The sequence below is a fragment of the Lichenostomus cassidix genome, chromosome 14, assembly GCF_008360975.1.
Source record: "Lichenostomus cassidix isolate B80296 chromosome 14, HeHo_3.0, whole genome shotgun sequence".
Taxonomy (NCBI): domain Eukaryota; kingdom Metazoa; phylum Chordata; class Aves; order Passeriformes; family Meliphagidae; genus Lichenostomus; species Lichenostomus cassidix.
In genome coordinates, this window is record NC_139495.1 from 13,884,048 (window position 1) to 13,911,605 (window position 27,558).

Sequence of the window (27,558 nt, forward strand, 5' to 3'; positions counted from 1 at the left end):
AAACCCGGGTTTAGGGTCCCCATAGCAGAATGTAAAGTAGAAATCTCAAGGCAGTGCTTCATTGCTACATCTTTAGGATGTGTCTGGTAACCGTCAGATTAAAAATCCCTCACATTGGCAACACTTGAACTTCACAGAATGGGAGACTGAAGTAGGGTTTTCTAGAAGTTTGTTAGAGCAACCAGGAACACCACAAAACAGCCACTGAGACACCCAACAAGTGCTCAAAGTGGAGCTGGATCGAGGAGGACACACCTCCTCTCTGGTAGGTTATGGAATGGGCACGGCCAAAAAATGATACATTCAGGCAATCAACCGTCTAGACAAGGGTTTTTCAGGAATGGGCTCCACAGCTACAGATAAGGAGTTTATTCATTAGGAAAATTAGGGACTCTATAGAGTTTTCAAACTCGGCATTTGACTCACCCTTTACCACAGTATCCAGGTACAAGTAACACACCTTTAATCCATACCAGTTAACTCAAATATCTGGTGATCTCCCAGTGCCTGTACTGTGCCTATGTGACAGATTTTATCCCCTGACAAAGGAAAGAGTAAATACTAGAAAGTAAAATTTCATCCCAATTTATTATGGTTCAGCTATAAATTAATATAGAAATATCCAAATGTATATAAATCAAAACATTTATTTTAGGCTTCCTTTAAAGTAAATTTAGGAGACAGGGCAAAGTCACATCAGGAAAAGAAACAGCTCAGAAAATGAGAACCATTTCTTTGCCCTAAAAGGTTCTAACAGAGCCATGGCCAACTCCAGGGATGGGAGCCTTGGTGGATTTGCTTGACTATGGCCCAGCCATCAATTCAGGCTGCCTCCCCTTCTTTCCTTCCTTGATAACTCACAGCCCCTCAGCCATGTGCAGCAGGACAGCACAGCTGGAGTAGCTTACTGGGGTCTTTCTGCTGCCACTGTGTGAACACAAACCTCACTGGGGCTCAGACCCAGCAGCTTCTGAGGAGCCCAGGTAGCTGCACAGGTTTAATTAATTCAATACTGCTCCTTGCCTGAGAGGTACCTCAGTCTACAAATAAAGATCCAACGATGAAGTCTTTCAATGACCATCTAATACCAGCTACACCTCACTGGCTCACTCTCCGTAAGATTGTCCTCCAACAGTCATTGCAGCAGGGTTGTAATTTTTTATATGCATTGGAAGGGCAACAAAAACCCACATAAATACTGCAGGCCAGCATTCTTCTAACCCCCAAGTCGGTGTTCATAGATATAACTCCTTGTGTTCTTTGCCCAGAGAAGCTGTGGCTGCCCCATCCCTGCAAGTGTCCAAGGCTAGGTTGGACAGGGTTTGGAGCAACCTGGGATAGTGGAAGGTGCTCCAGCCCATGGCAGGGATAGAACTGGATGAGCTTCAAGGTCCCTTCCAACCCAGGCCATATTGTGATCCCGTGATTTTATACTGAATCACCTAAACACAGCAGCAAAGACTTTTAGAGCAACATTTTGCTTTACTTGTATCAGTGAGTCATAGGCTACATTTAAAGCTGTTTTATTTAGACAAGCCATAGGCATGCTCAATGTATATTACATGCAGTTCCTCAATTGTGCTATGTATTTCCCTCACCCAGGCTGTCGTGTTACCATAACATCCCAAAGATCACATTTAATACACACAATCACATTATTTCCACAAATCGATAATTCTGTTAAAACCAACCAACTCTTCTTTGAAGTGACACAATTCTAACTGCAAACTTAATATGTGCCATTTGAATTCAGAGGATTTGGTGTTTAAAAAGCTGCCCCAAACACTGCTGGGGCATGGTCCAACTCCTGCACTTACTAAGCAGCACAAGAATTAACAAATCTTTTGCTCCAAATGGATTGGACAAATAATGCCCCGTCAGCACAATCCCGCACCATTACAGCAGCAGCAGCAGCACAACTCACACTAATTTATGACCCTCTTGGCTGCATGCTTGGCTATGGCTGATACTAGGCTCATACAACTCCAATCACAACTGAAATCCCAAAATACATAAGTAATATAATTTCTTTAAGTGCTCTGCAAATACACTGCTTCAAAGAAGCACTGGAGAGAGTGGAAGGGTGGAAGCCGAGCAGGCAAAACTCCTAACTTGGAAAAACAAAATTTTTATCTGAATTTTAAGACAAATTCCAACTTTGTCACCTCCTGAAATCTTGGAAAGAATTAAATGCATAACAGATGTACTCCATTTTAAATATAGCCACATCACGCACGCCTTTTTTATAACACACAGAAAACACTGCGCCTGATAAAAATGCCTCCCGTATGGTCTGATTCACTTTCAGTACCCGATTATGGACAAAAAATCGTTCCTGCCTGCTGATCAGCAAACAGCCATGGCCAAACTGCCTCTATCCCTGAGCAGGGATAAGCAACAAAGCACAAGGTTCATCCCAGGGCTTCATCAGGGCAAGGAAACCACCACCTTCCTGTCGGTATCCTCCGCCTTCACATTTAAAAAATGGCATTCTTGATGTCCTGAAGCTCCCACCTTCAGTCATCAATAGCTAAATTCTATGATGCTCCCTATTAAAAGGGCTAAGCAAAACTTTTATTAAGAAGTGCCACCTAATTGATGAACACACAGACATTTGTGCTACAAGAATTTAACACATTTTCCAAGCTGACTAAACACGATTCAAGCATCTGATTATGAAGCAAAAACAGACTGTGACGACAACTCCAATTATTTTCACATAAAAAACATTCTAAGGGTGCACACAGTTACAGATATGCTATATATACACATATGCATGGGGGAAAAAAGAGTATGGAGTGACAGGACAAGGGGAGAATGGCTTCCCACTATCAGAGGGCAGGGCTGGATGGGATATTGGGATGGAATTGTTCCCTGTGAGGGTGGGCAGGCCCTGGCACAGGGTGCCCAGAGAAGCTGTGGCTGCCCCTGGATCCCTGCAAGTGTCCACGGCCAGGCTGGATGGGGCTGGGAGCAACCTGGGATAGTGGAAGGTGTCCCTGCCCATGGCACAGGGTTGGAATGAGATGAGGTTTAAGGTCCTTCCCAACCCAAACCATTCCACAATTCTATTAACTCAACAGCTTTACGTAATTAAGATTTTTGGACTTATTTGTGGAAAACTATCATCAAATATCAAAATAAGGTATCTGACACAGGTAAGAAAATGTGACTTCAGCTTAGACCAGCAGACCTTTTGTTTATCTCTGTATCCACAGCAAATTCCAGCAGCAGCAATGTTTCATAACCTAAGATGTATATGTTACTTTAACATTCTCAGCAGAAAAATTCAGTTACTGATCATTAAGGATTCCAGAACCTCGGGTGAGGCACGGGGTGTGTATGTTTCTCTTAAATGGTTTATCGGAATTATGAAACAACTTATAATAAATTTTCTCATCCTCACGTGGTATTTTTAAGAACATATTCTGCTTCTAGATGATGCCACACTGCCAAGCAACAAGTAAAACATTAAACATATTGTCTCATTAGTAACTTACATGTACATGAGAGGGAACCTCTTTCATAACATGTATCTTACTAGAAGGTCAGTCCCAAATAGGGAGTCAGACAAAGCCAAACAACTTCATGGAACTATGAAATGGTTTGGGTTGGAAGGGATCTCACAGCCCATCCAGTGCCACCCCCTGCCATGGGCAGGGACACCTTCCACTATCCCAGCCCCAAGCCCCATCCAGCTTGGCCTTGGACACTTGCAGGGATCCAGGGGCAGCCACAGCTTCTCTGGGCAACCTGTGCCAGGGCCTCCCCACCCTCACAAGGAAGAGTTTCTTCCCAGTATTTCATCTAACCCTGCCCTCTGTCAGAGTGAAGCTATTGCCCCTTGTCCTGTCACTCCAGGCCCTTGTAAATAGTCTCTCTCCATGCTTCTTGTCAGCTCCCTTTAGGTACTGTAAAGCCAAAATTAGGTAACTCGGAAGCCTTCTATTCTCCAGGCTGAACATTCCTCAATCCCTCAGCCTCTCCTCATAGGAGAGGTTCTCCATCTTTCTAATCAACTTAGTGACCTCTTCTGGACTCACTCCAAATAAGAGTCAAGTTTTAAAAACTGGAAATAGATGGGAAAGGCTACAAAAGCCTTGGATCAAAGCCTGATTATCTGCTGGTGCACAGTCACTGTGTGTGACACCACAGTCTCCATCCCTGCCCTGGAAGCCTGTGGCCACTTTTTTCTCCAAACACAGGCCAAACCCAGACCAGATGGAAACAGCTCTTCCCAAGCATCTCACTGTCTAAACAAAGGAAATTCGGAGCTGATGTTGTACCTGGTCTCTTTGCAAATAATGCCCTTACAGGAAGATTTCCTCATTACATCCTGCCTGTAGCACTGCTCCTGTCAAGCCCTGAGCAATTCCAAAAGATTTATCTGCTGAACACTCGTCCAAGTCGGTCGGAGGTTAAAGGCACTCAGTACCTACAGGACACACTTCACGTGTCCACTAAACACGAGTTAAAGAAGGCAAGAATTTGATTCCAAGAACTACTGCAAACACCTATGGAAAAGCTTCCCAGCGAGGTCTTCTGAAAACAGCACAACCAAAAATTTAACTTCTACTCCATCTCTCAGGCATGTGCATCTGAGTCAAACAGCAAAGCTGCACACTTAAAAACTGAAAAGATCCAATTTCTGACTCAAACATCCTCATTTATCTAATGAACTTCAAGAATTAAGCATCCAATAACAGAAGAAGTTTTCATACATTTCCTGTGGTCTGTGTCAATGTTTCATAGTATGTTTTATTTCAATTACAGACTTTTTTTTTGGGACGTGGGTTTTGTGAGGGATTTTGGTTTTTTTTAGCTTATTGTGCAGTTAAATGCAGTCAAACTACAACCATTTTGTCCCTTCAAAAATACAAATAATTTTTAATATCAATGATATTGTTTATATTAGTTTTGCTTTCTACTTTTCCCCCGTGTTTTGAAGGCCTTCCTATCAAGGCCTACAAATTAGCAGCACTGGAAGGAAACAAAGTCTTTATAAACAGAGACAGCTGCATTTGAATGCTTTTGGGCTCTCCTTCTGTGCAGCCCCTCTGCCCCCTTGCAGTGGCAGGACCTCTGGTTTAGGGAATCATGTGCCCAGCAGGAGCTCTGGGAATTCCAGCCTGTGACAACATCGGATTTGAGTTAACTTCAGCTGAAGAAAAAAAAAAAAGCAAAAGGAAGCAAACTGCTCTTTCACAAGCAGATCATCAATATGTTATTTTTCCTTTGTTTGCGTGTTCCTGCGCATGTTGAGCAGCGGGCAGAAGGAAAGATCCTATCACCAAGCTAGTGGACTTTATTCAGCCAGTTCCTCTGCACTGGGCCAATTTTGGAGATTTTATAAGTAAAGCTATTTTATGGCAGCAACGTGATTTCTAATTTTATCAAGTCAAGTTGAAGGCAACAGTTTTAGACGTGCAACAAGAGGAACAGTAAGTGCTATCAGTGAAATAAAGACTTGCAATATAATCGTTATTTAGATGGTTTGCCAAGAATTCCCACAGTAAGTTACTGTAACAAATACAAACCCAAAAAATTTACAGGCAGTTGTAAGGAAGATTTTGATCCTGAGGGATGCTAGCTGAAGAAATATATCTAGAACATTTTGTTCCTTCACAAAGAAATTTCAGAACCATGAAAAAATACCAGTCCCTCAAGCCATATATCTAGTAGGCTTATTGCTCAAGGTTAACCCTTTTGTGGGGGCAAATGAAAGAGAATATTAATTTGGTGAAAACAATTTGGCTTGAAAGGGCAGTAAAGATTTCTGGGGTAGTCCAATACTCACAAATGCTTTGCCAGAACCATCTCACCAGCCAAATCAGTCCTGCTGCCTAAGACAGAAGCTGTGCCCAAACACGACCTCTGGGGAAAGAACGAGCTGTAATTCCATAGTACATCCCCAGTTTAGGCTTCTTTTCCAGCTGCCACTTTATATTTTCACAAATTATTACTTGGAAGCAAGCAGCTACACTTTCAAACCCTGCATGGCTCTTCTTTAAATTGAGTTTCAACAATTCCCTCCAAACCTATGAAAAAGCCATCACAATAATACAAACTTATATAACAGAACCTGTTAAAATGTGTTAATGAGGCTATATTGACTAGCTGGCTTCTCTGCAAAAGCAACTCCCACTGGAAGTTAAAAATTTAAAGGCTAGGAATTTTTTTTTCTTCCTTTCTTTTCAAAGGACAGAAATGAGATTGAAAATCATCTAAAAATAGCCGAGAATTTTCAAGTGTCAGCTGTAACGGAAAGAGGAATGGCTGTCTCTCCTTCCAGAGCCAGGATGGATGAAGGGAGCTTGTGATTCAGGATCAAGAGAGGGAGAGCTTACACACAAACTGTAGATGGTAAGAAATAATTCTAATTTCCTAATTTTAATAATATTCCAGGACGATCTACAGCAACTTGAAATCCAGTGAAATTGTACTTTAAAGGTGGTGAATGTAAATTCTTATATTCTTTGCCTGCCAGCAGAAGTGAAGTACATATTGTGAAATAACTGCAAAAAGAGTTTTAAACAACCCATTCAAATCATGCATGCTCCTCATGACAGAAGATGAATATAAATTACATGTCTTTGACTTTGTTTTGTCTTTTCCATCAATCTTTTTCCTCAAAAAGCCACCATGTCAAGGCTTTTATCTAAAGAAGGCGATCTCTCGCATTTGAATAGCTCCCTAACTCTGGAGACTTACTGATGTAAACAGGAAGAAGGAAGCACAGATTTACGATTTGTGGGGTACCTGTGTACATCATGCACCCAGATTTGGGGTAGCCAAAGACAGAAATACAGGTGAAAGACTCTGCAGATGATGAGCACAGAAGGCAGCAGAAGCCATGGTGTCCCTCCAGTATCACAGGACTTGGATTTCAGCCCTCACCTTTCCCATGTTCTGCAATGAAGCTCCACTGTGGCTATGCTCACTTGGGCTCTTGCAGGATGTAAATGTTTTAAGGTCTGTTGAAACTGTTCCTTCACTCTACAGTGCTCATACAGGGCTTAAACAGGCAGAGCTACAACACTTCACAACCAGACCCTCAGTAGTTCCTTGACTTATTTATTAATTAATGTCAGGACATGATAAACTGAAACCAGAGCCCATGTTGTTAAGCAGAGTGTATGGTTAGGGTCAGGATCTCCATCCCCTTCAAAGTGAAGAACCTTACACAGGTTCAAACTACGCTTCTAAATTATTTTTCACTGTGCCCAGTCAAATTAGCCCAAAAGCATGTTATCAAAACTCAAAACCTCAAAAGCCAACAGCAAAGTTTCCCTTCAACAATAAAAACAGCCGAAGTCAGAATATTTTTAACTGAGCAATTTTTCAACTTGGTCTGGCACAAATAAAACTAAAAGCAACCCAACAAATTTCCCTCAAAATTTGGAGAAATTTGCGCAGGTATGGCAGCAATCTGAGCAATACCTGCACTCATACCCAGGTTTACTTACAGAAAGAGTTCTGTCATTTCATCAAGTCATATTTGGAAAGCTCAGTAATCACTAGGTTTTCCTACAGACTTCTTTCTTTTGTTTATAGCTGTGAAAGACATCTTCACTGAGTGAAGACTTGACAAGAACCAGGTTGAGCAACTATATTCACTATTTACCTCCTTTTCTTTATGCTATTACACAGTAAAATTACAGATCATGTCAAAATGTTAAATCAATGTAGAATTTGCTTCTCCCTGGCAATATGCCTTCATGCAAATTACCTCCAATTATTAATCTTGATCTGTCACTGAACACCTTCCAGTTTTAAAAACAGGAGTGAATTCAATCTGTGTATATTTTATTTTCACTGTCACACATAAGAGCATGAACCACTACCTCAACAACAGTTAACAGGTCAGATTATGAAAAACTGATAAACTGACCAGTGACTAAAATTTTCTGTCACAGTCAACACTCAGAATTCTCTTTGTGGGAAAGTAGAAATACAAATACATGCTTAATTTTTTTAAAAATGGACATTTGTTCTATCTATTTTTGTCTGACCATCACATTAGTATCAGAATACATGAAACACAAAATCCCAGTGTCTGTCACAAGCCAGTTCAATAAATATAAAAAGCCTGTACTTAAAGACTTACATTTATGGAATATGATGAAACCAGAAGCTGAACAGAAAGACCTGCACAGCAGCTGGCAAGACACAAGACAAGCACCTTAACCCCCCTCATTGACCCCAAACCCCTCACTTGTAAAAGACTAAAGCTGCCCCTTAGCCCCAGAGCAAAGCTGAATCTGCAGAGCTCTCTGCAGAGCCATCCTGCTGGCACAAGCACAAGCCTTCTAGATTTACACTGTGCCCAGCAGGCTGGGCTCAAAAAGCCAAGGAAAACTTTCATCTGAGCTTTCATCTACCTCTGAACTTCCAGAAGCACATGACAGCTAACAGGTCCTCTGTGCACAGTGCTGGTAAAGGACACAGAGGGCAGGGCAGGCAGGGAGGACTCCAGCGCTGTCAGGGTGCAATTGTGCTCTCACCCGACTGGCTGCAGAGGGGAGGAAAGGAAGGAAAGTTCTCTCTTCATAACCTCACCCAAGATTTTTGTCTTTCAGGAACACGCGTGCTGTGTCCCCTGTAAGCCAAACGTGAAGCAGCAGTGGATACAGGGTTGTATCCCACGTGCCATGGGAAAAGCATTCCCTGGGTTGCCACCCTGTAAAGAGCCAGGCTATTTACAAACGAAAAGGTTTCAGTCTTGAGTAAAATTGTGACTTTTTTAACCATTTTGCTTATTACTAAAGAAATGTTTAAAATTAAAGCAGATATTAAAAGAAACACAGAGGACAGTGAATGCAGTACATCAGCTGGAGATCTTTGGTAAGTTTTACCAGGAGCAGCCACTGCTGGTCACAGGTGAATTGGTGGGTATTCCTGCAGTAAGTGCTGTGAAAGCCAACCTTCCCTCTGCCACCAGCCATGGCTCAGCCCGGTAACAGAAAGCACAAGGATCCCTTTGCACTTTCTCCACGATGAAATAAGTGACAAAATCAGAGAGAAAAACATGGCTGTATCATTGAGCCTCTAACAGGAATATAGCAATAAAGCCTCTCCTTGGGGCAAACTTAACAAGGAGATGTCTGGCTGCAGAAAGTTCAGGAATTATTTAGAGTATCAGTGCACATACAGAGGCCCCAAATGAAATCATGGTTCTGCTGTACTATGCCCTATAAACACAGAGAAAGCATTCTTGCCTCAACATGCTTACGTATTTTGAGCACTCAAAAAACAAGATGCCGGTGACCCTGGTATTTCTGGAAGGGTTGCTGGCTGGTAAATAGCAATATTGTGACCTCCCAAGTAACAAGAAAGAGAAATGCAAACAACCAAGAAGAACAGAGCAAAACAAAAATATTTCCATAAGCAGAACTTTTTATATCCCTAGAGGAGATCTCTGTCTCCAGAGCCTGAAAGGGACACATTAACCTGTGTTATGTGACTCTCAGTATCTCATAATCTTCAATAAATTTATTACTTAGGAAGCTCTGGAAGGAAACAGAAAAAGTGAATTGTCTCAAATCCTACAGCAAAATTATTATGGAAGATATGATTGAACTGATGGCTAGGATTTATCTGTGGACCTCAAAAATTCACTGCAACACTGCTCTCCTGCACTCCCCTCACATCCAAGGGGATCAGGTGCTGTGAAAACAGATGGTCTAAGGAATATTAAAACATAAAATTCAGAAACAGGCAAAAATATTGCAAGGCATCATTGGCACGCTCTCCTTGTTGGTTTCTTTTAGACACCTTCTATTGAATTCCAAAGTCAGAAACGGGAGAGAACATACCAGGGCCCCATTGCTGGCACTAAGGAGCCAAGGAAGCACAGAAGGAAGAAAAGACATTCCCATCCTAAGATTTCAGTGAACCACAAAACAGAAAGAAATGTAGTGTTGCCTCAATTACTCCAAAACGCAAGAAGAGCAGCACCAGCACAGCTTGGGGTACATGAACCTGAGGATTTCAAACAGAATAGGGAGCAGGGTTTTGAAGCGTTTGCCCAAGTGACTCCTGCACACCCTGCTTTGGTGCACACTGGAGAGCTGTACCTGGATTCCTTTGGGGTGAACCAAGCCAAAGGACTCACTCCAGGAGCACGCCTGACGTGCTGCAGCCACAGAGATGCTTTTGTTCCAAGACCTGCTCCAGGGGCAGTGTTAGGCAGAAGTCCTGAAGTGTGTGGAACGTGGACACTGTGTGCTCAGCACCTCCCACTTTGCTCTTTGAAGAGTTTACTTGCTCCTGTTGACTCAGCCTCAAAGATAGCTATGACTGCTGCAGCTCAGACAATTAAGAGATAATATACTAGACATACTGCATAAAAAATAGGATATAATTAAGATATCAAAGGTTGAAAGGAAGCCGAGAATTGAAGCACCAGTAGGGAAACAAAGCTTACGTCTGTTATCTGTACAGCACTTTTATACTTGAAGAGAGTGTGAGGTATGACATAATTAAACAACCACAACAAGCTTCCTCTTCTCTATCACTTCTATCAACAGATTCTCAGGGAAAATAGTAAAGCAAAGCTTCCTAACAGCACTTCCATTCACAGAACTGTGCAGGTGCTTGGCAAAGAACAATTAATTAAGAGGTGAAATCTCAGTTTCCCTTATTAAATCTCAGAGCTGCTCCCTAACAAAACCCTCCCCTGCAGCAGGTCCTACACACCAGCCTGTGGCACTGCTGTTTGATGGCTTTTATCATTGGCTTTGATGTATTTTTCCCCGATGGCATTTACCTATCAGCTGAGTAATCTGGCTGCAGAACAAAGTTCTGAGGAAACAGGGAAAAATGGGCAGCTCTGTAGCATTCACCACCTACCATATCCCGAGGGTCTGGGCACAGCAGGGAATGGAGTAAGTGTGCTACAGACTTGTGGCTAAGGGGGGTCATGGTAGAGGTCTGCTTGGCTTAGAAGTACACACAGCCTGTGATTTCTATAACTGCACAAGACATTGGTAAGAAAGGGCAGCTAATTACAGTTCCACAAAAAAATACAGAAGGGAAATGGGGAAAAAGCAAAGCCCAACCCATATTCCTCGTTGAAGTAATTCTTACCCCATGCTCCAGCTGCTTTCACAGCTACGTTTCAGGGTAAGAAGAGACCATTAAATGTCAGTTCACAAAGCAAACTTCATCTTATCTAGACTGCATATCAGTTTGTCCATTTGTAGTACCCTGGCTGAAGCAGAAGTTGTGAAAAGCATTCAGAGCTGCAAAATCCAAACCTCTGTACTGAGGAGGCAGAGCAGCCTGTGCCCTCTTGTGATAAATGCAACCAAGAACAGAAGAGAAGTCTGAGAAAGACCATGAAAAACCCACTGCTGGCATGTGGCATAATTGCCCTACACAGTGCTCTTGTGATCTCCTAGAAAATATAAACAAATGAATAAGAATATTTAAGAGCAGTACTGTCAGTCTCCTCAACTAAGTTCATGTCAGTTTGGGATTGATATTGAGAACAGTCATAAATGCAGCAAAAATACTGGATTTCATTTGTTGCCACAACACACTGTATTTGGCTGTAAAGGTGCATGAAAGAGGAAAATATCGCAGGGATGTTGATTCTACAGAACCTATTCCATTTATTTTCATTAGAACAGCAAAATTCATCTTAGAGTAACAGCGAGGTTATGTCTGATGCTGTTTTCTTGAAAGCACACTCCCACTGAAATACATCAGTGTCAACACTTTTCGAAGAAATTAACTAAATTTGTATTTTTAGAAGCTAACCAGAAAGCCAAAGCCCAGGGACACACATCTGCTTCAGTCCTGTGGCTCCCAGGCACCAATGTCACTGCCGATGTCGTTGCTCGCCCTAAGCCTCCTGCTGCAGCCCTGCTGCCGTATGCATGCGGACAGCTCGCTCACCAAAAATAAGTTTTTGTGTCACATCAAAACAAGCACCTGCCAGGGGCAAGTGGCTGCCACTGCCACCACTGCTCTGCAGTGCTCTCCCCACGTCCTTACTCACTGACCTTTCTACCACCATCCTGGCCTCCTTTTGTGTTTGTTGCTACAAATATCTCCTTCCTCCATCACAACACCAGCCTATGACTCCTTCGGGTTCTTCCACTCAGTTTTCCATGCTTACTTCATTAAAAGGGTACTTTTTACGAACAGAATGAATAAACTCACAGAGCATAACAAGATTTGTTACATATTCCACTCCCATTTTGATCCATCTGCTCCCCACCTTGGACTACAAGCACTGCAGACAACAATCTCTCTGTGAGACAAAGGCAGGGCATTGAAGAGACACAGCTTTGACAAAAGAGACAATTAAACCCTCAGCTCGTACAACCCTCCTGCACGTGCCTCTAAGTGCTGCTAGAAAGCAGCTAACGGTTTCACTTCAAAATGAACGCTGTAACAAAATGAAAATCGGACCCTTAACCAAGGGGAACCGAAGGATCCCTCATTATCTTCTCCAAAAGGCAAATTTGCCGTTTCATCCCCAAATCCTTCAAGCTGCAGAAACGACAGCATCTGCCAGCTCACTGAGCCACCTGAGTAACTTTTTCCAGCCTAACTCCAAACTGCAACAACTTGCCATATCAAACTGCCAAATCTACAGTGCTCATTTCTTTCTGTGAATCCAGCTGTCATTTTTCCCAAATGCCTTCGCAGTCCCAACTCTCCCGATGCCAAAAAAACCTTTTCACAGATACACATAATTTTGCAAAACACATATGCTCTCTGTATGGCACATGAAGTCAATTAACAAGTTTACTTACTGAATTAAAGGATGACACACAACAGTAAAACAAAAACCTCTTGCAGACAGCAAACACATGAACCTTCTCCTCCCTAAAGGCAGCACTCTCACAAGGAGCGCTGAGTTTTAAAGCCGATTTTCAGTACCACAGATGATCTTTCACACTTATCTCCGCGGCATCTTTTATCCTGTAATTCCCCCGGCGTTTGTGATCACCGGCACACTGAGTTAAATGTAAAACACGTTCAGTTTGCAAGTCAGCAAGCACAAAGCAGGCACTGGGGCAACTCTGCTCCCTCACAAAAGAGAAACGAGCACAAAATAAAAGCACGTACCTTTTAACTGGTCGGCTACCACGCTCTGACCGACGCGCTCAACCACCTTTCCATCCTCCATTTCATAACGATCATCCAAATATTTGGCAGTAGCTTCTGAAATATGGACTTTCCCAGCCACCCCGAGCTGCTCCATCAGATTGGCCAAATTGACATCGTTCGACCACACATCGAACTTGAACCTCCTCATTCCCAAAATGCCACACAGGACTGTCCCGGTGTGAACACCGACTCTCATGTTCACCATTTCTTTCTTCTCCTGGCAGAACTGCTCGATGGCTTTGATCATCCCCAAGCCCATCTCAATGCAGCAGTAGGCGTGATCCGCCCGGGGCTCGGGGCAGCCGGCCACGCAGTAGTAACAGTCTCCCAAAGTGCTGATCTTCTCACATTTAGTGTCCTCACACAGACGGTCAAAGCGTCCAAAGAGGTCGTTCAGGAGTCCCACCAGGGCGTGGGCTGATTTGTTGGCGCTCATTTTCGTGAAACCAACAATATCTGCGAACAAAATGCTCACTTGCTCTATCTGCTGCATTTTAAAAGGACGGAATATTATGGGGGTTTTCTGTATGGAGGGCTTCTTCTTCCTGTTTTTGGGGCTTGAGGTGGAATGACGTTTGACGGAGTTTTCACTTTCATCATCCCCCTGCTTCATTAAGTCATCGGCTATTATTCTTGGCATAACAGAATGAATCATCCTCTCTTTCAGGGCTTTTTCCACTTCCAAGTCTTTTCCATGCATGATGGATTGCCCCACTTTCAGGAATGTGCTTCTTGACCTGACTTCGGACATGATAAATAAATGAATACCGATGGCATGGATGCAGATGTGCAGGAAGGCTTTACTCAACAGCTCCCAGTAAACCGCACCGGCTCCCAGAGGTGTGAAACAGTTCTCGTCACGGAAGTGATAACCAAAGGTCTCGAAGAGGACCGAGTACGACAGTCCCAGAAACAAGCTTAAATACAGGGGTAAGTGCATCACTGTGTAAAGCAACAAGAGCACTTCGATACACATAGAAAAACTGCCCACTTGAGAAAGACAAGTGTCTGTGGGATCTGCCGGGAGAGTCCGGTTGGACATGTCACCACTTCCTGAGACAGGCTTCAGAGCCTGGAACTGTGGAGCGAGGGTCAGAGCAAACACCAGGAGGGTGAGTATCAGCGAAGTCCATACGTAATGGCGGGCATAAGTCTTAGTGAAAGTGAACACAAAAAAAGCTACACATACCAGGAGGAAGCACAGAGCCGGCACCATGAAAACAATCTGTTTCTCTCTCATGTGTATGCCGAAGTAGATGCCCCAGAGCAGACAGGCCACGCCGATGTAGAAGAGGGCATAGCGAAACCTGCGCTGGGTCTGCGGGAAGCATCTCTCCATGCAAGCCTCCTCCAGGTTATTGGAGTCGAACTTGGGGTTCCACCACTTGGAAGAGGCCCTCTCGAAGAGCTGCGGCAGCTTCTTCTGCCGGCGGAGGCCGGAGCCAGTGCCGCCCGCTCCGCCGGCTCGGCGGGTGCCCCCCGACTCCCCCGAGCTGCAGCTGGAGGAGATGCTGTACTTGCAGTGCTTGGAAGAGGTGCAGCCCTGGTGCTGCTTGGGGTTGATTTTCACCGTCACGCTGTTGCTGTCCCCGCTGGAGTCGCAGCTCACCTCGGTGCTGTGGTGATGCAGCAGCTGCTGGTGCGGTGGGGAAGCCATGTTGTCAATTCCTCCTCAAGAGCCCGCGCCGGACTTGGGTCTCTGGGGTTGCCGAAGCCACCGGGCTCCTCGCTGAGTCGCCTCTAGTCTCCTCCGTTCCTCGCCGCGTAGGGGCGGCAGGGAAGCGCCGCGGCGATCGGCCGCTCGCCGGGCTCGGCACACAGCGCGCCGGAGCAGCCCCGCATAGTCCCCTCGCCTGGGCCGAGCCGGGCCGGGGCTGCCGCCGCCCGCCGCTAGCCCCGCTCCCCCGCAGCCCTCCCGAGGCGCGGGGCGGGCGGGCCGCTGGCTCAGCCCCGCGGGGGGGACGCCGGGCCCCCGCCGGGAGGGGACCGCTCCTCCATGTCGGCTGCAGCTGCCCGCCGCTTCCTCCCCGCACGGCCGCCGACGAGGGGCCGCCTCCCGCCCTCAGCCGCCCGCCCAGCCGGGACGGCAGCAGCGACCGCTCCCCTCCGCTCCGCCCGCCCGCCCGGCTGAGGGGAGGAAGGGGAGCGCGGGGACGCGCTCAGGCGGCCGCCACCATCTTCCTCACGGCGCGGGGGGGTGTTCGGGGGGGCTGCGGGAGCGCGCCCCCGCTGGCCGATTGGGCGCGGTGGCGCGGCGGGAGCGCGCACCCCCCCTACACACAAACACACACTTCCCGCCTCAGTGCGAGGGGTGCGGGCGGGAATGGAGACGGTGCCCTCAGAGAGGGATGGCCGTGATGTTGGTGGCGCCCTCCGTGAGGCAGGGACGGGACAGTGAGGGGTGGCAGGAGCCGGTCGGCCCCTCAGCGGAGGCAGCCCGCGGCGCCGGGGTTCCCGGGCTGCCCCCGCCACCGCCCTCCTCACCGGCTGACATTTGCCATGCGCAGACAATACGCACTTCACCAAACAATTCAGCCCAAGCCCCGCTGCAAACTCCGTGGGTTATTTTTCTCCTCGTTCTCCGCTTGTTTATGGCTGACGCTATCTCGCCTGCACCGCTCCCTCGGTTTCATTATCTCTCCTTGCAGATGGCCCGTGGCTTTCCTTCTCCTCAGGGTTTCTCTCCGCCGGTGCTACAGCTCCCTCTCCGCCTGCCAGCTCTGCATCCCTCACCCTCGCTCACAGGTGATGTTCCCAAACTGCTGCCACCTCATCCCTCTCAGCCCCTCAACTCCAGCCCCAGTTCCTCCTGCTGCGGCTTCTGCTTCCCTGAGTCCCATTTACTGTTTTCCAGGTGAGCCTTCCCCAGCAGAGCACTTTGCTCCAGCCGTCCTTCCTTCTGCAGTCCTTCTCCTCTAAGGACCACACTGTTCTGTAAAATAAAGCCAGTGGCACTAATGTAATGATAGTAATATTGTGGCCAGCAGAAGTAGGGCAGTGACCATCCCCTGTACTGAGGCACCTCCAATCCTGGGGTAAGTTTTCAGCCCTTCATGACAAGACAGACCTTGAGGGGCTCGAGAGTGTCCTGGGAAGGGTGTGGAGCACCAAGAGCGGCTGGTGGGGCTCATCCTGGAGAAGAAGACGTTCAGGGGGGACCTTCTCATGCCCTACGACTCCCTGACAGGAGGAGACAGCCAGGTGAGGGTCAGGCTCTGCTCCCAGGGAACAAGGGACAGGATGAGAGAAAATAGCCTCAAGTTCTGCCAAGACAGGTTCAGGTTGGGTATTGGGAAATTTTTTTTACTGGAAGGGTGGTCAGACACTGGCACAAGATGCCCATGGCAGTGGTGGAGTCACCATTCCTTGAAGAGTTCAAAAAACAAGTGGATGTGGTGCTTTACAATATGGTTTAGTGGGCATGGTAGTATTGGGTCAAAGGTTGGACTCGGTGGTCTTGGAGTTCTTTTCCAACCATAATGATCTATGATTCTACATACTCTTTTCCAAAAATAGTAATAGAAAATCTGTGGCCACACAGTTACTGAAATTGAAACCTGCCCTTTTTTCCATTTCCTTTGAAAAGATGTCTTGTAACCATGCTGTAACATATGTTTCTATTATTATTATTATTATTATTTTTATTATTATGAAATTTGTGTTTCCTGACGTACTCAAATATCAAAATAATCTCTTAAAAATTCCAATCAATAGCAATAATTGTTCTGGATTTGGTGTAACATAGTTGTCTCTTGAATTCCAGCTAATGGCTCAGCTGATCAATATTTTATAGCAAGTGCTGCTTACCATGCGGCTCTTACATAAACACTGTTGGGAAGAAAGAAATCCCTGAGCTGACAGAGCAGAAAGGCAGGATGGCCTCCTGGGCTTGGCTATTAATTGATATACATATTAAAACTTCTTTCCAGCCTTTTTATTGATTCATCTAAATGTAATTTAAGTTACATTTTTACTTGATAAAGGATGCTGAATTTATTTAATCTGCAGGATTAAAGAAGTGCAACAGCTTCCAAGGATTCAAAGGCATGGTGGAAAAAGGAAAAAACTTTTATACCTCATTGACGGAGAATTTAAAGTAAAACTACCTATGGTTTTAAATTTTTTTAATGTAAACCTGTTAGATTCATGTTGGGTGATTTGAACTTTGAGATTTAAGAGGTACTGAAATTCCAGCATATATTTTTTTGTCTTGTTCCCCCACACTCAATAAAGTGGTACTTTGTATGTGCTTAGAATAAACAGAATCACATCAAAGATACAGGCTACATCACAAGTTTTCACTGAGTGACCCACATGATCCCAAATTTTGTCTGGCTACTGGTCAGAGACGTCTTTTGATCTCTGCTAATGAAGTAGTTCCTCTTTCCCAGCTTTTGTTTACTGGTTCGAAGGAGGGAGATGGGATGGAAGGAGACATTTGACTTGTCAGACCTTCCTTTGGTAAGCTTAATATTGGGATTTTGAGGTTGTGCAGAATCCTTGCTCCCAGAAGGAAGCTCCCATTTGACTTGTAACTTGTAGACTCCCATTGCTCCTCCCATTGATACTTTGGGTGGAACAGTCTCTCAATGCTCACCAGCCCAGCCATTCCCCAGCTTCCCTGTCATTATCAAGTTCCATAGAAACACCCTCCATGTGCAGTCAGGGAACAATTATTTTCTCTTCACTTTTGTTAGCTCCGTTCTGGTTGGGACAGACCTCGTCTGTCTCCTGAAACACTGCATTTTTAATTTCACTTTGCTTTTATCCTGTAAATTTTTGTCCATTGAATTCAAGAAGCAGATTAAATACATGAAGCAGAAAACCACAAACGCCAGTGATGCTTGGATTCATTTTAAGTGTGACTGAGTTTCATTTTAGAGAGCAAGAAGTGGTTTGAGATTGTATTTGTTATTCCGTCACCACCACCACCACCTTCTGATTTGTTTTTATCCAGGATGAGTATAACAGCCAGCATGTCCTTCTGAGGCAGCACCTGAGTAGGTCATGTCTGTGACATCCTTTAAGGAAGATGCTTCCTCTGGATCACTTTTTTGGTGACCAGAGCGAGCCATCCTGGGAACTTAGAGCTGGGAGCCTCTGTGCAATCTGGATCTTAAGTCCTGGGTTCATTCTGGTCTGGGTTGTGCTGGTTCCCTGTCGAGAACTCTGACCAGCCTTCCAAAATACTCTGTGACTGGTTTCCTTTCTCAGAGACTGAGTTAGAGGAAATATTTCCCAGAGCAATAGCTGGACAAATACAAATCCTCCTTGCAGAGTTCTTTTAACTTCAAGCCACTAAATATACATAATTAGTCTATGGAACTGAATTTACTTCCCTTCCCAGAGGAGCAAGCTTTGTCAGCTCTAATGATGAGCTGTTGTTTGACATTCATAATATTGTACTTCACCGCTTATCTGATGGAGGCACACGAAGCTATTTAGGGGGTTCTGAAATGTGACAACCCACATGATGCTTTTTTAGACTTCACAAACCGCCTTCACAAGGCAGGGAAATATGACATGGGAACGGCTGGCTGGAACAACAGCATGCCTTAATGCCAGCGGGGCTGGTGTAGCTGGGGAGGAGGAATGCTGTTTGAAAGTTTGCAGCTTTTATTGTGTGCTGTCAAATGAAAACTTGCAGCCTGAAAGAACAGGCATAGTGGAATCCATGGGTGGGGACTATTGATTCTGTCTGGAAACAGCATAAAAATGGAAGCAAATATATTAAAACCTGCTTGGACAATCCATGGACGGAAAGGCTCGTGGGAGAAGACAGCTCAGATGCCCCATTCCCTCCTTTCTTACCTTAATAAACAGCAAGATCTCATTTTCTGACAAGCTTCTGTATCTTCATTCTTGCTGACATGTGCAGCATTCATTGCAGGCTTTGTTTTGAATCCTGGCAGCCTCCAGGTGAAAGAACTCATTTAGAAAAACCAAAACTCAACAAATCTTCTGACTTCTGTTCACAGACTAATAGGTAAACATTGGCAAATACTGTGAAAGACTGTTACTCCTCCATGGTTTTAAAAATTGTTAAAATATCATGGTGCTTATTTCACTTTTCCATAGCAGAAGAGCACAAGGATTACCTTTGACATCTTTTCCGTATGAACCCATGGAAGCTGAGTAAGTGGGTGGTGCATTCTCACTTCCTTGCAGTGGCCAGGTTGGTTTTGTGTTCTGTGTTTTCATGCTCCTGAAATTGCAGTTCATCTTACTCGCATCACTGAGAGGATTTCATATCCCAGATGAGATGCACAGATTAAATAAGCAAGTAAGCAGTAGAAAATCTTTTTATGTGACTCAAGAGGGAGGATAAATCCCAGTCTGGATGAGTGGGAATCTCTGGCTCCCATGGGACCAGAATTTTAGTTGCAGGCTTTATGGTTTTCTCCTTGGAGGGGCCTTTCTGTCAAAAGCAATACAGAATATTCCACTTATCTGTCAAAATGTCTGCTACCAGGAGGTGGCTTTACTCAAATTTACATTTCTGTAAGATGAAGACAAACTTAAATTTATTGCTCATTCCATTCATAACCAGAAGTTCTCCTGGCTTGCCAAACTGCTGAATCAGCTTGGGTACCTCACCCTTGAGTCAGCACAGCCCAAAATAGAAACTTGCTCCATTTCCAAAGAGAGGAAGTACCACTGTTGTCTGCAAATACAGCCACATCAGACATGCTTTTATACTAAAAACCCTCAGTGGAGGGACATGCATGGCACTCTGCTGCTGTAAAAAAACAAAAAAAAAAAAGGAAGTAAGGCACTTTCTATTCAAAATAGGAGTGTTAGTGTTGCTATGAATGGGACCGTGTGGGTGTGGCAGTTCCAAGGAATAAGGAATGGGAGAAGGACTGTACAAGTGGCAGTCGTTGATGTCACCTAGCCTAGCCCAGCATCAAGCTCCCATTCCACCTACTTGCAGTTTCTCAGGATGTACAAATTAGGGAGACAAGGGACCAGCTACAACCAAACTGAAGCAAAGTCTTAAGCCATTAAGAAATTATGGTAAGAAAACAGGGTAGAAGCTCTGAAACACTGACTGGAGATCAACTACAGTGGTGCTCATCCAGCACTCCCAAGGTAGAGCTGAGTCAGTCCTGCTGCCATGTGGTAGCTCTGCTTTATAGCACAGCATAAAACAGCAAAAACCTGGGGAAATGACCAGGAGCTACAGTCAAATAGTGGGAAGTGACACTAAAGCCATCAGGAGGACTTCATGAGTAGGTGGAAGGTGATGAAAGGGCACATTAAAATAGTCCTATGTGATACAAAGGAGGGAGGATTTTCTGTGACTCCGAGTCAGGCAGAGAAGAAGAAGAGTAACAATAACGTGACTTCACTTGCTCTGCCCTTCTCAAGCTCCACAGCTTTTTCTCTTGCAAATGAGCATCTGTGGTTTTTGGCACCCTACAAATGGACCCCCATTGTCAAGCAGCACTGGTGTGCCCCTTTCCCATGGGTGCTCCTCGTTTTCCCTTCCTGTGCTGCAGGACAGTGTCATGCTCTTCCTGGTCCAAGCAAATTACTGTTTCTGGTGCTTCCATTAAACGTGCCTGAACTAGCTCTATTTTCCACAAGGAACAGGCCATCCAATGAGCAGACAAAAAACAGCAACCCCTTTCAAACTGTAGGCAGATGAGATGTGACCCTTGGTACAGGATTTTCCTGCAGCACTATGGAGGAAACTGTAGAGATTTGAAAGATTTGTCATTTCTGCAATGGGTGTGAAAGTTGCAACACACAATTTTACAATTTTTGGATTTTTGCAACAGTGCAGTTGCAAATTGAAACACGTTTTATATTTAATGTTTTGGATTATTCAGTTGAAAAGAGGTGGGGGTGAGGATTTACAGGTATAATTACAGGATTATGCAGTCACCTTGTGCACACACTGCAGGTTTGGGAGGAAGGCCTTCTGCAAATCCGCAGAAAACCCCAGCTAAGGAATTGCATGTGCCGCAAGCAATTACACAACGTAAAACTTCGTGAAACATTTGCTATGTGTGCACCAAGCCCTTCTTAAATTTAGGTTTCTGGGAAGAAGAGAATTGCTGGGGCATTTTTGTGACCTGATCCCTCGTCTCGGTTGATCCGCAATGGAAAGGTGACCCTGAGCACGGCTGAGCCGGGAATGGATCTGGTGAGAGCCATCACTGTCCGAGCAGAGTGTTCCCAACTGCATCCCTGAATAGATTGACTTGCTCTTTCCCTGGCTCTATTTTAGCCACAAATTTCTGCCCTGTGGGTGCCAACATTTTATTTTAAATGACCCAACTCAATAATATTGGGTTTCTGGTGGTTTTTTTTCCCCAGAGGGGTTGAAGTGAACATTTTTCTCACCTATACCTAGGACTTTACCTGTGTGGCTGTAACTCTGGTCGTGTCCAGAAAGATACATGACTCTCACTCCTACAATGGAGCAGATATATCTCAGCAACTTAGCAATGATGTGCCAAGTATGAAGTGGCAGGCGCTGAGAAACTATTACATCAAATTTTAGTTTGTATTTAAGACAATTTCTACATGTTTTTGTCTTCTCAACCTCAGAAAAAGTTCACTTCTGTCTACAAACATAGGAACCAGTCGTTACTTCAACATATTGCTGTGGTGGTAGGATTAAGACTTGGATGAAACAAGAAAAAAATCATACAGGGCAATTTATAGAATCAAACAATCATGGAATGGTTTGGGTTGGAAAGGACTTTAAAGATCATTTTGTTCCAACGCCCTGCCTAGGGCCAAGGCAACTTCCAGTAGACCAGGTTGAATGTAAAAGTAAACACCTTCCAAAATACCATGTTTAAAACTGAGCATGAATGCATGTTTGTGCCATGTGCCTTGTTCTGTTTCTAAGGGAAAAAAATTAGGAGGAAAATGTTGCTGAGAACATTAAACCATAACACTTTGGCAGAGGTGGTTATCACATCCCCGAGGCATTTTTACCTATGGTGCTGCCCTGACAACTTAGGTGTATTGTGGAAATAAAATGTGAAATCACTCAGGACTGGGTCCTGCTGGTTGTGGATGAGGCAAGTACATAAATACCTTTTGACAGAGGTAAGAGGGAATGCTTACTTCCACAGGGAAGGGGGAATAGTGCTCTGGGAACTGAAAACACAGCAAATGTTTGTCAAAAAGGGGAGTTGAGGAGCAAGACAAAGTGGCACATAGAACACAGTGAAAGGTCACAGAGGGAGAAATGCTACAATCCAGCATTTATTGGCTAAATGTAACCAGGATTTAGGAATGGAGCCCTAATCCTTTTATAAACCAGGAATCTCCTTGAGTTGGGTGAATGGGAGAACTGACAGTCACCATCAATAAGCAAAAATAAGACAACCCTTGTGCTTCGTGGCACATGTTGAACTCTTAATGGAACAGTCAGGAAATATCCTATCACAGGCTTTCCAGATATTTCCCACCAAAGGGTTCCTCCAGGCTGGGGCTTCCAGAGGCTCTGCATGATTTCTGCCTGGGAGAACTGCTCAGGGGTTGTTTCAGTAGATTCAGAGAGATGAGTTATGCACCAAAGGGAACTTGGTGCAAGGGAAACTTGCATGGCATTTTGTGTGATCTCATGCCTAAAACTGTCCCACATCTTGTCTATTTGTTTGGGAAATTAATTTCTACAATTCTTAGAAAACAAAACCAGGAGTTGCAATTGCCTCTCAGTATTGTTTCAGTACAAACAAACAAACAAACAAACAAGCCCATTGTATGTCTTATGTGTTCAGTCAAAACATCTCAGTTATCGATGAAAAATTCCTGGGTGCCTGGAGAACCTGTTCCTGAATAAGCTACAAAGCTGAAGCCTGGCTGAAGATATTAAAGTAAGGTATGCCACCCTCTTCAGCTGAAGGATGTTCCACACTCCTGCAGTGATTTTGGGAGGCAGAGGCATGTAGCCAGAGAAAGAGAAAAGACTCCAGCCATACCCCAGGGAAGTGGGGGCTGAGAAGCAGATTTATTGTGCTAAGTGGCTTTTTCCTGTCTGCTCATTTCTCCTCTTTTACCATCCATGTTTCTGTTCCTTCCTCAGCTTTGGCTCTGTTGATGAGCAGGGAAGATATTCTATTCCCCTTTCACAGTTGTAGCACACAGTCATTAAGTCTCATTTTATTATAACCCAAATAACTATTGCCATGTCTGATTTTTTATTTGGACCATTTAAACTCTTAATGAAGGATTCACCCTCCATCTGGATCTTTCTTCCTTTTCTCATTGCATTCAGTTCACAGTCAAGTCCCATGGACTTTTAGAGACACTTTGAGTGGAGGTGCATGGATTTGTACCAGATTTTTCCTCCTGCCCTGTCTCACCCCTCCAGCCATGCTGCTCAGACCAGGAGGCACCAAGTCCATCACTTTGCTACAGCCTCAAACTTCTTCTTCCAAGCCAGAAATGTGGGCAGGGCTCTTGGAGAGATTATCATCTTCCTAACCTCAGCCTGAGTGCAAACCAGCCCACAGCCCACCTCTGCCCCTAGTGTGCTTCTCTAGCCACAGAAACTTCAGCAACACAGAGTCACTGCCTAAATTTTTCACCAAAGGCAGCACACAGCAGTGACAACTTAATGGGAGGATGTTTCTCTCTTCAACAGAGCAGAGCTTCAGGTGGTCACTGCCTGGAGGCCACCACCTCTGCACTGCTCAGCATCCTAGGAGAGCATAAAGATGTAGAATTTTTGGGCTGAGGACTTATTTAAATTATATGTTAGGCTGAAAAATGAACACACAGGAGTGAAGGATGTTCCCAGTGCCTGTGGGTGCTGCAGCAGCATGGGGCTGACAGCAGGGATGGTCTGCACTGCCCCATCCACCTCCTGCATCTCAAGGCAAAGATGTGGCACACACCATGGACTGAAACGAGTCCCTTTTATAGGCCTCAAATCTTACAGTAAACAGATAGAGGGCTGAAGAAAACTCTTAGGCTGGAAATACTGTATTTAGTGTTTCTGCAGCATTGGGAGAGCACAAAGCTTCACTTAGCAAAAGTAGCCAAATCTACTGGATTGTGGGGTTGGAAGACTTTTATGTCTAGCAAGTAATAAGTGTCTTTGATTAGCTTTATTTAAACGACAGATGTCAATGTCAAGCTCTCTCAGTAAAAAGGGCAGAATGTCCTGAGAGAGAAATGTGATTTTTGAAGCCTGACAACATAAAACCAGAGGGAAGGTTTGTGCTCAGACTGCTGGGGAGAAAAATCACCTTTGGCTCAACAAAACAGGAAGGATTTCAAGCCCACAGCAGAAGTTTTTTCAAGAAACTAATGAAAATGGAGGATTATAGTTTAAACTGTTTTGCAATTGCTGGCCTCAATCCTGCAGACACTTTTCACACACACTCAACTTTATATCCATAGTTGGTTTTGCTGACCCACATGGGATTATTGACACCTGGAGACAGAAGTGAAGGCCAGACTGTTTACAGAGCAGAGTTTAAACTATAGCATTTTAATAAAAAAAAATGACATTATATCAAGGTCTGCATAATCAGCTCTTTGAGATCCTTTATGTTTGAAAAAATAAAAAGAATAAGCTGAGAAATTCAGGAATTAAGATTCCTGAGGTAGTCTCAGATCTGCTCCTTTGTGTGAATAGGACCTTTTGTTATGCTGGATCACAGCACTGGGCCACAAAAGTTAACCAGCAGCTGTTAACCCCCCCCACACCTTTATAAAATTTCAATCTACAGCTCACATGAAAATATTGTCTGCATTTCTTTCCTTTCTATGATGTATGGCAAAGCTAAAAAAGTGTGTTTGACCACTAGCTGAGATGGAAAGGTTTGCCTTCATCAATAGGGAGCAACTAATTGGAAAGAAAAAAAAAATTAATTTAAATTTTTTTTCTTTTATATCTTGGGAGTATATTGTACCTGCTATTAAACAAATTTTTGAAACCCCCTGAAACAGGAATAAATCCCCTCTGCAAACTCTGGTTACACCGTTTATCAGGCTGTTGGTGCAGGAGCCAAACTGCCATTGGGCTGACTCACATTTTGGCATTTTGTGTTTATGTACATGATGATGATGTTTGCAAGCAACTGGGAAAAAACCCTGTGTTCATCAGTGCCACAGTCCCAGCAAAACCTTTCCCTCCTCAGCTGCATTGGCAGAGCTCAGGGATGTGGCCAGAGCCACAATCTGGTGTGGGCACTGTTGTCACCACTCTTTGCCACCCAGCACTGAGTGAAGCCAGGGCATTCCCATAATCCTCATGTTGCATCCCAGACCTCCGTTTGGCTGGACCCTGTGGCTGCCAGACCCCAAATCTGCCCAAATTTAGGCACGCCTGGTGCCCCTCTGCCCTCCTCATCCATCCTGGCCCTCTGTGATTCTGCCAGCATCCTTCACAGCTCTGTAAAGCCAGCTTTGGCACTCAGGACACCTTTCGCATGATCTTTATCCCCCCAGGTCCAAACTTTTCAATGTAGTATTCCTGGTACTGATATCGTCCTTGACAATGGGTTTATTTTTATCTCGTTGCCGCTTTTTATCTCCAACTCCCTTGCCCTAAGTCTTATCTTGTTTTTTTGCCTTTTCCCAGGCTTTAAGGACCTGATGGAGACTCTGGCCACGTCATTACCTGGCAGACCTGGCTGTATGTTGCTGTCATTCCCAGCTGCCTCTCCTGACATTCCCTAAATTTTAACCACAACTTCTGGCCACATCACAGTCCTGTTGGTCACTGGGGAGAAGCAAAAGAGGGTCCTCCTTCAGCTCCTGCCACTACAGTTCTTCTCAGTGTCCTCTGGCTCAGGCTGACCCATTGCCACCAGCCCCACATCCCACTCTGTGACATCCTGCCTCATCATTCTCGAGGGGAGAACCACAGCTGGAGCAAACCAGGGGGACAATGCCATGGGAAAACCCTGTCCTGGGATGCAATAACTCCACAGCCTGTTCAGCTTTTGATTGTGCTTGTTGGCACAGCTCTGCCACAGAGCTCGGGCTGTACTGGGTCCTGCAGGGTTGGAGGCCAGGCTGGCTCTTCTGGAGCGTTTAGCTGAGGTCTGTCACCATTGCCTTAAGCAGGAGCAGATCTCAGCTGCTGAAAATTCCTTCCAGATTTGCTGCAAAGTGGAAATAATTTGTTAATTATTTATTTACTTTCTATTGGGGCAGTGGCACTCCTTCCTCCTGCAGAAGCATTCAGATTTCTGCCCACAGAGAGGAGCAAAGAGAGCATCAGGATCCAGCTAGGTGAGCAGGTACCCAGAGCACAGCCTTGATTTTGGCCAGGGCTGGGGCTGCAGCTGCAGCTGACACGAACTTTCCACCAGTGGCAATGGGTCAGAGGCAGCTGGGGCTCCTTTCCTCCCTGCTCTGGCCCTCACTGTCAGGAGCTGTGGGCAGGATTAAGAAGAAAAAGCAATGTATGGGTCATAGGAAGAGGGAAAACAGAAGCAGCTTGGCCAGCCGAAGAGGAAACAGGGGACACAGATGTCTGTGGAAAGCTGAAGCCACTTACAGAGGATGCGTTTACTTGTATTTCCTTCCACTCGAGCTTAATTGCAATGCTTTTTAATGACAGGTAGGGCAGAAGCTGGGCTTCTGCCTAAGCACTTCTGCGTCCTGCATAAAAGTGCTGAATTTAATATTAACAACAATTAATCACAGCTACCGGGAAGCAGCCGGCAGCATTCCCTGCTGTGGGAGTGCTTGGTTTGCATGCTCAGCCTCACCAACTCCCAGCCCCAGGTTAATGGCACTGGAAAGTCACAAGGAAGAAAGGGCCTTCCCTGTGCTGCTGAATTTTGGTCTGGAGCTGAAGTGGCAGAAGCACCAGCATCCTCTTCCCATCCCCTTCAACAGCCTTTGATGGGAATACAGGTGGTTTTGGACACCTCCTGTCTCTCCTGTGGGTAGGAATTGGCCCCTAGCCACCATCTCACCCACATTCCATTTTCCCCTCCTCTGCCCCAAAAGGCTGCTGGGATAATTCCAGGTCAGAGCAGTCCATGTGGGTTAGGGCGGATCACAGGTTTGTGGGGATGCTGATGGATTTCTCTAGTTGATACCCTGACTCCATCTCTCATTAGCAGCACTAATTGCTCATTGCATGTTTTGCACAGGTACATAAGTATTTTGGAACAGCTCATTTGCATCCTGTAATTAAATGAGCACTAACGAACACGTTTGAGAAGGAGCAGCCGAATGTGCCAACCTGTGCTAGGTATCCATAGAATAACTGCTGGGAATTCACCATGATGCAGCACCAAGGCTCTGCCAGGGCTGCAGCAGCTCCTGGCCAGGGACAGCAGCATGTGAGCATCCTGCCATCCCTCTGGCCTCTGCTCTGCTTTGAGGGATCCCCAGGCCCTGGCCCGCCACCCACCATCCCCCCCATTTTTCAGTAGTAACATTTGCTGGACACCTTATGGAGTGAAAATCCTCTTCCCAGGGCTCCAGGCTGCCCTG

General features: G+C 45.2%; 1 protein-coding gene and 1 long non-coding RNA gene across 9 annotated transcripts in view; one reads left to right on the top strand and one right to left on the bottom strand.

The window, feature by feature from the left end:
• ADCY9 (adenylate cyclase 9) overlaps positions 1 to 14,782 on the bottom strand; it is an 81,270-nt gene extending 66,488 nt beyond the window's left edge. For both annotated transcript variants that reach the window (XM_085075052.1, XM_085075051.1), the window contains exon 1: positions 13,084 to 14,782. In XM_085075052.1, coding sequence (XP_084931178.1) covers positions 13,084 to 14,782 — 1,699 coding nt within the window. The remainder of the gene's footprint in view (positions 1 to 13,083) is intronic.
• Positions 14,783 to 15,306: 524 nt separating this feature from the next.
• Positions 15,307 to 27,273, top strand: LOC146430912 (uncharacterized). Of its 7 annotated transcripts, none has more exons than XR_014855187.1 (5): positions 15,307 to 15,870; positions 15,980 to 16,160; positions 17,134 to 19,111; positions 19,207 to 19,300; positions 21,035 to 27,273. It is a non-coding gene; the product is annotated as an uncharacterized LOC146430912 (long non-coding RNA). The 7 variants fall into 7 exon arrangements; XR_014855186.1 differs by having other exon boundaries at positions 17,134 to 17,221; positions 18,083 to 19,111; positions 19,207 to 27,273; XR_014855188.1 differs by having other exon boundaries at positions 17,134 to 17,221; positions 19,204 to 19,300.
• The last annotated feature ends 285 nt before the right edge of the window (positions 27,274 to 27,558 follow it).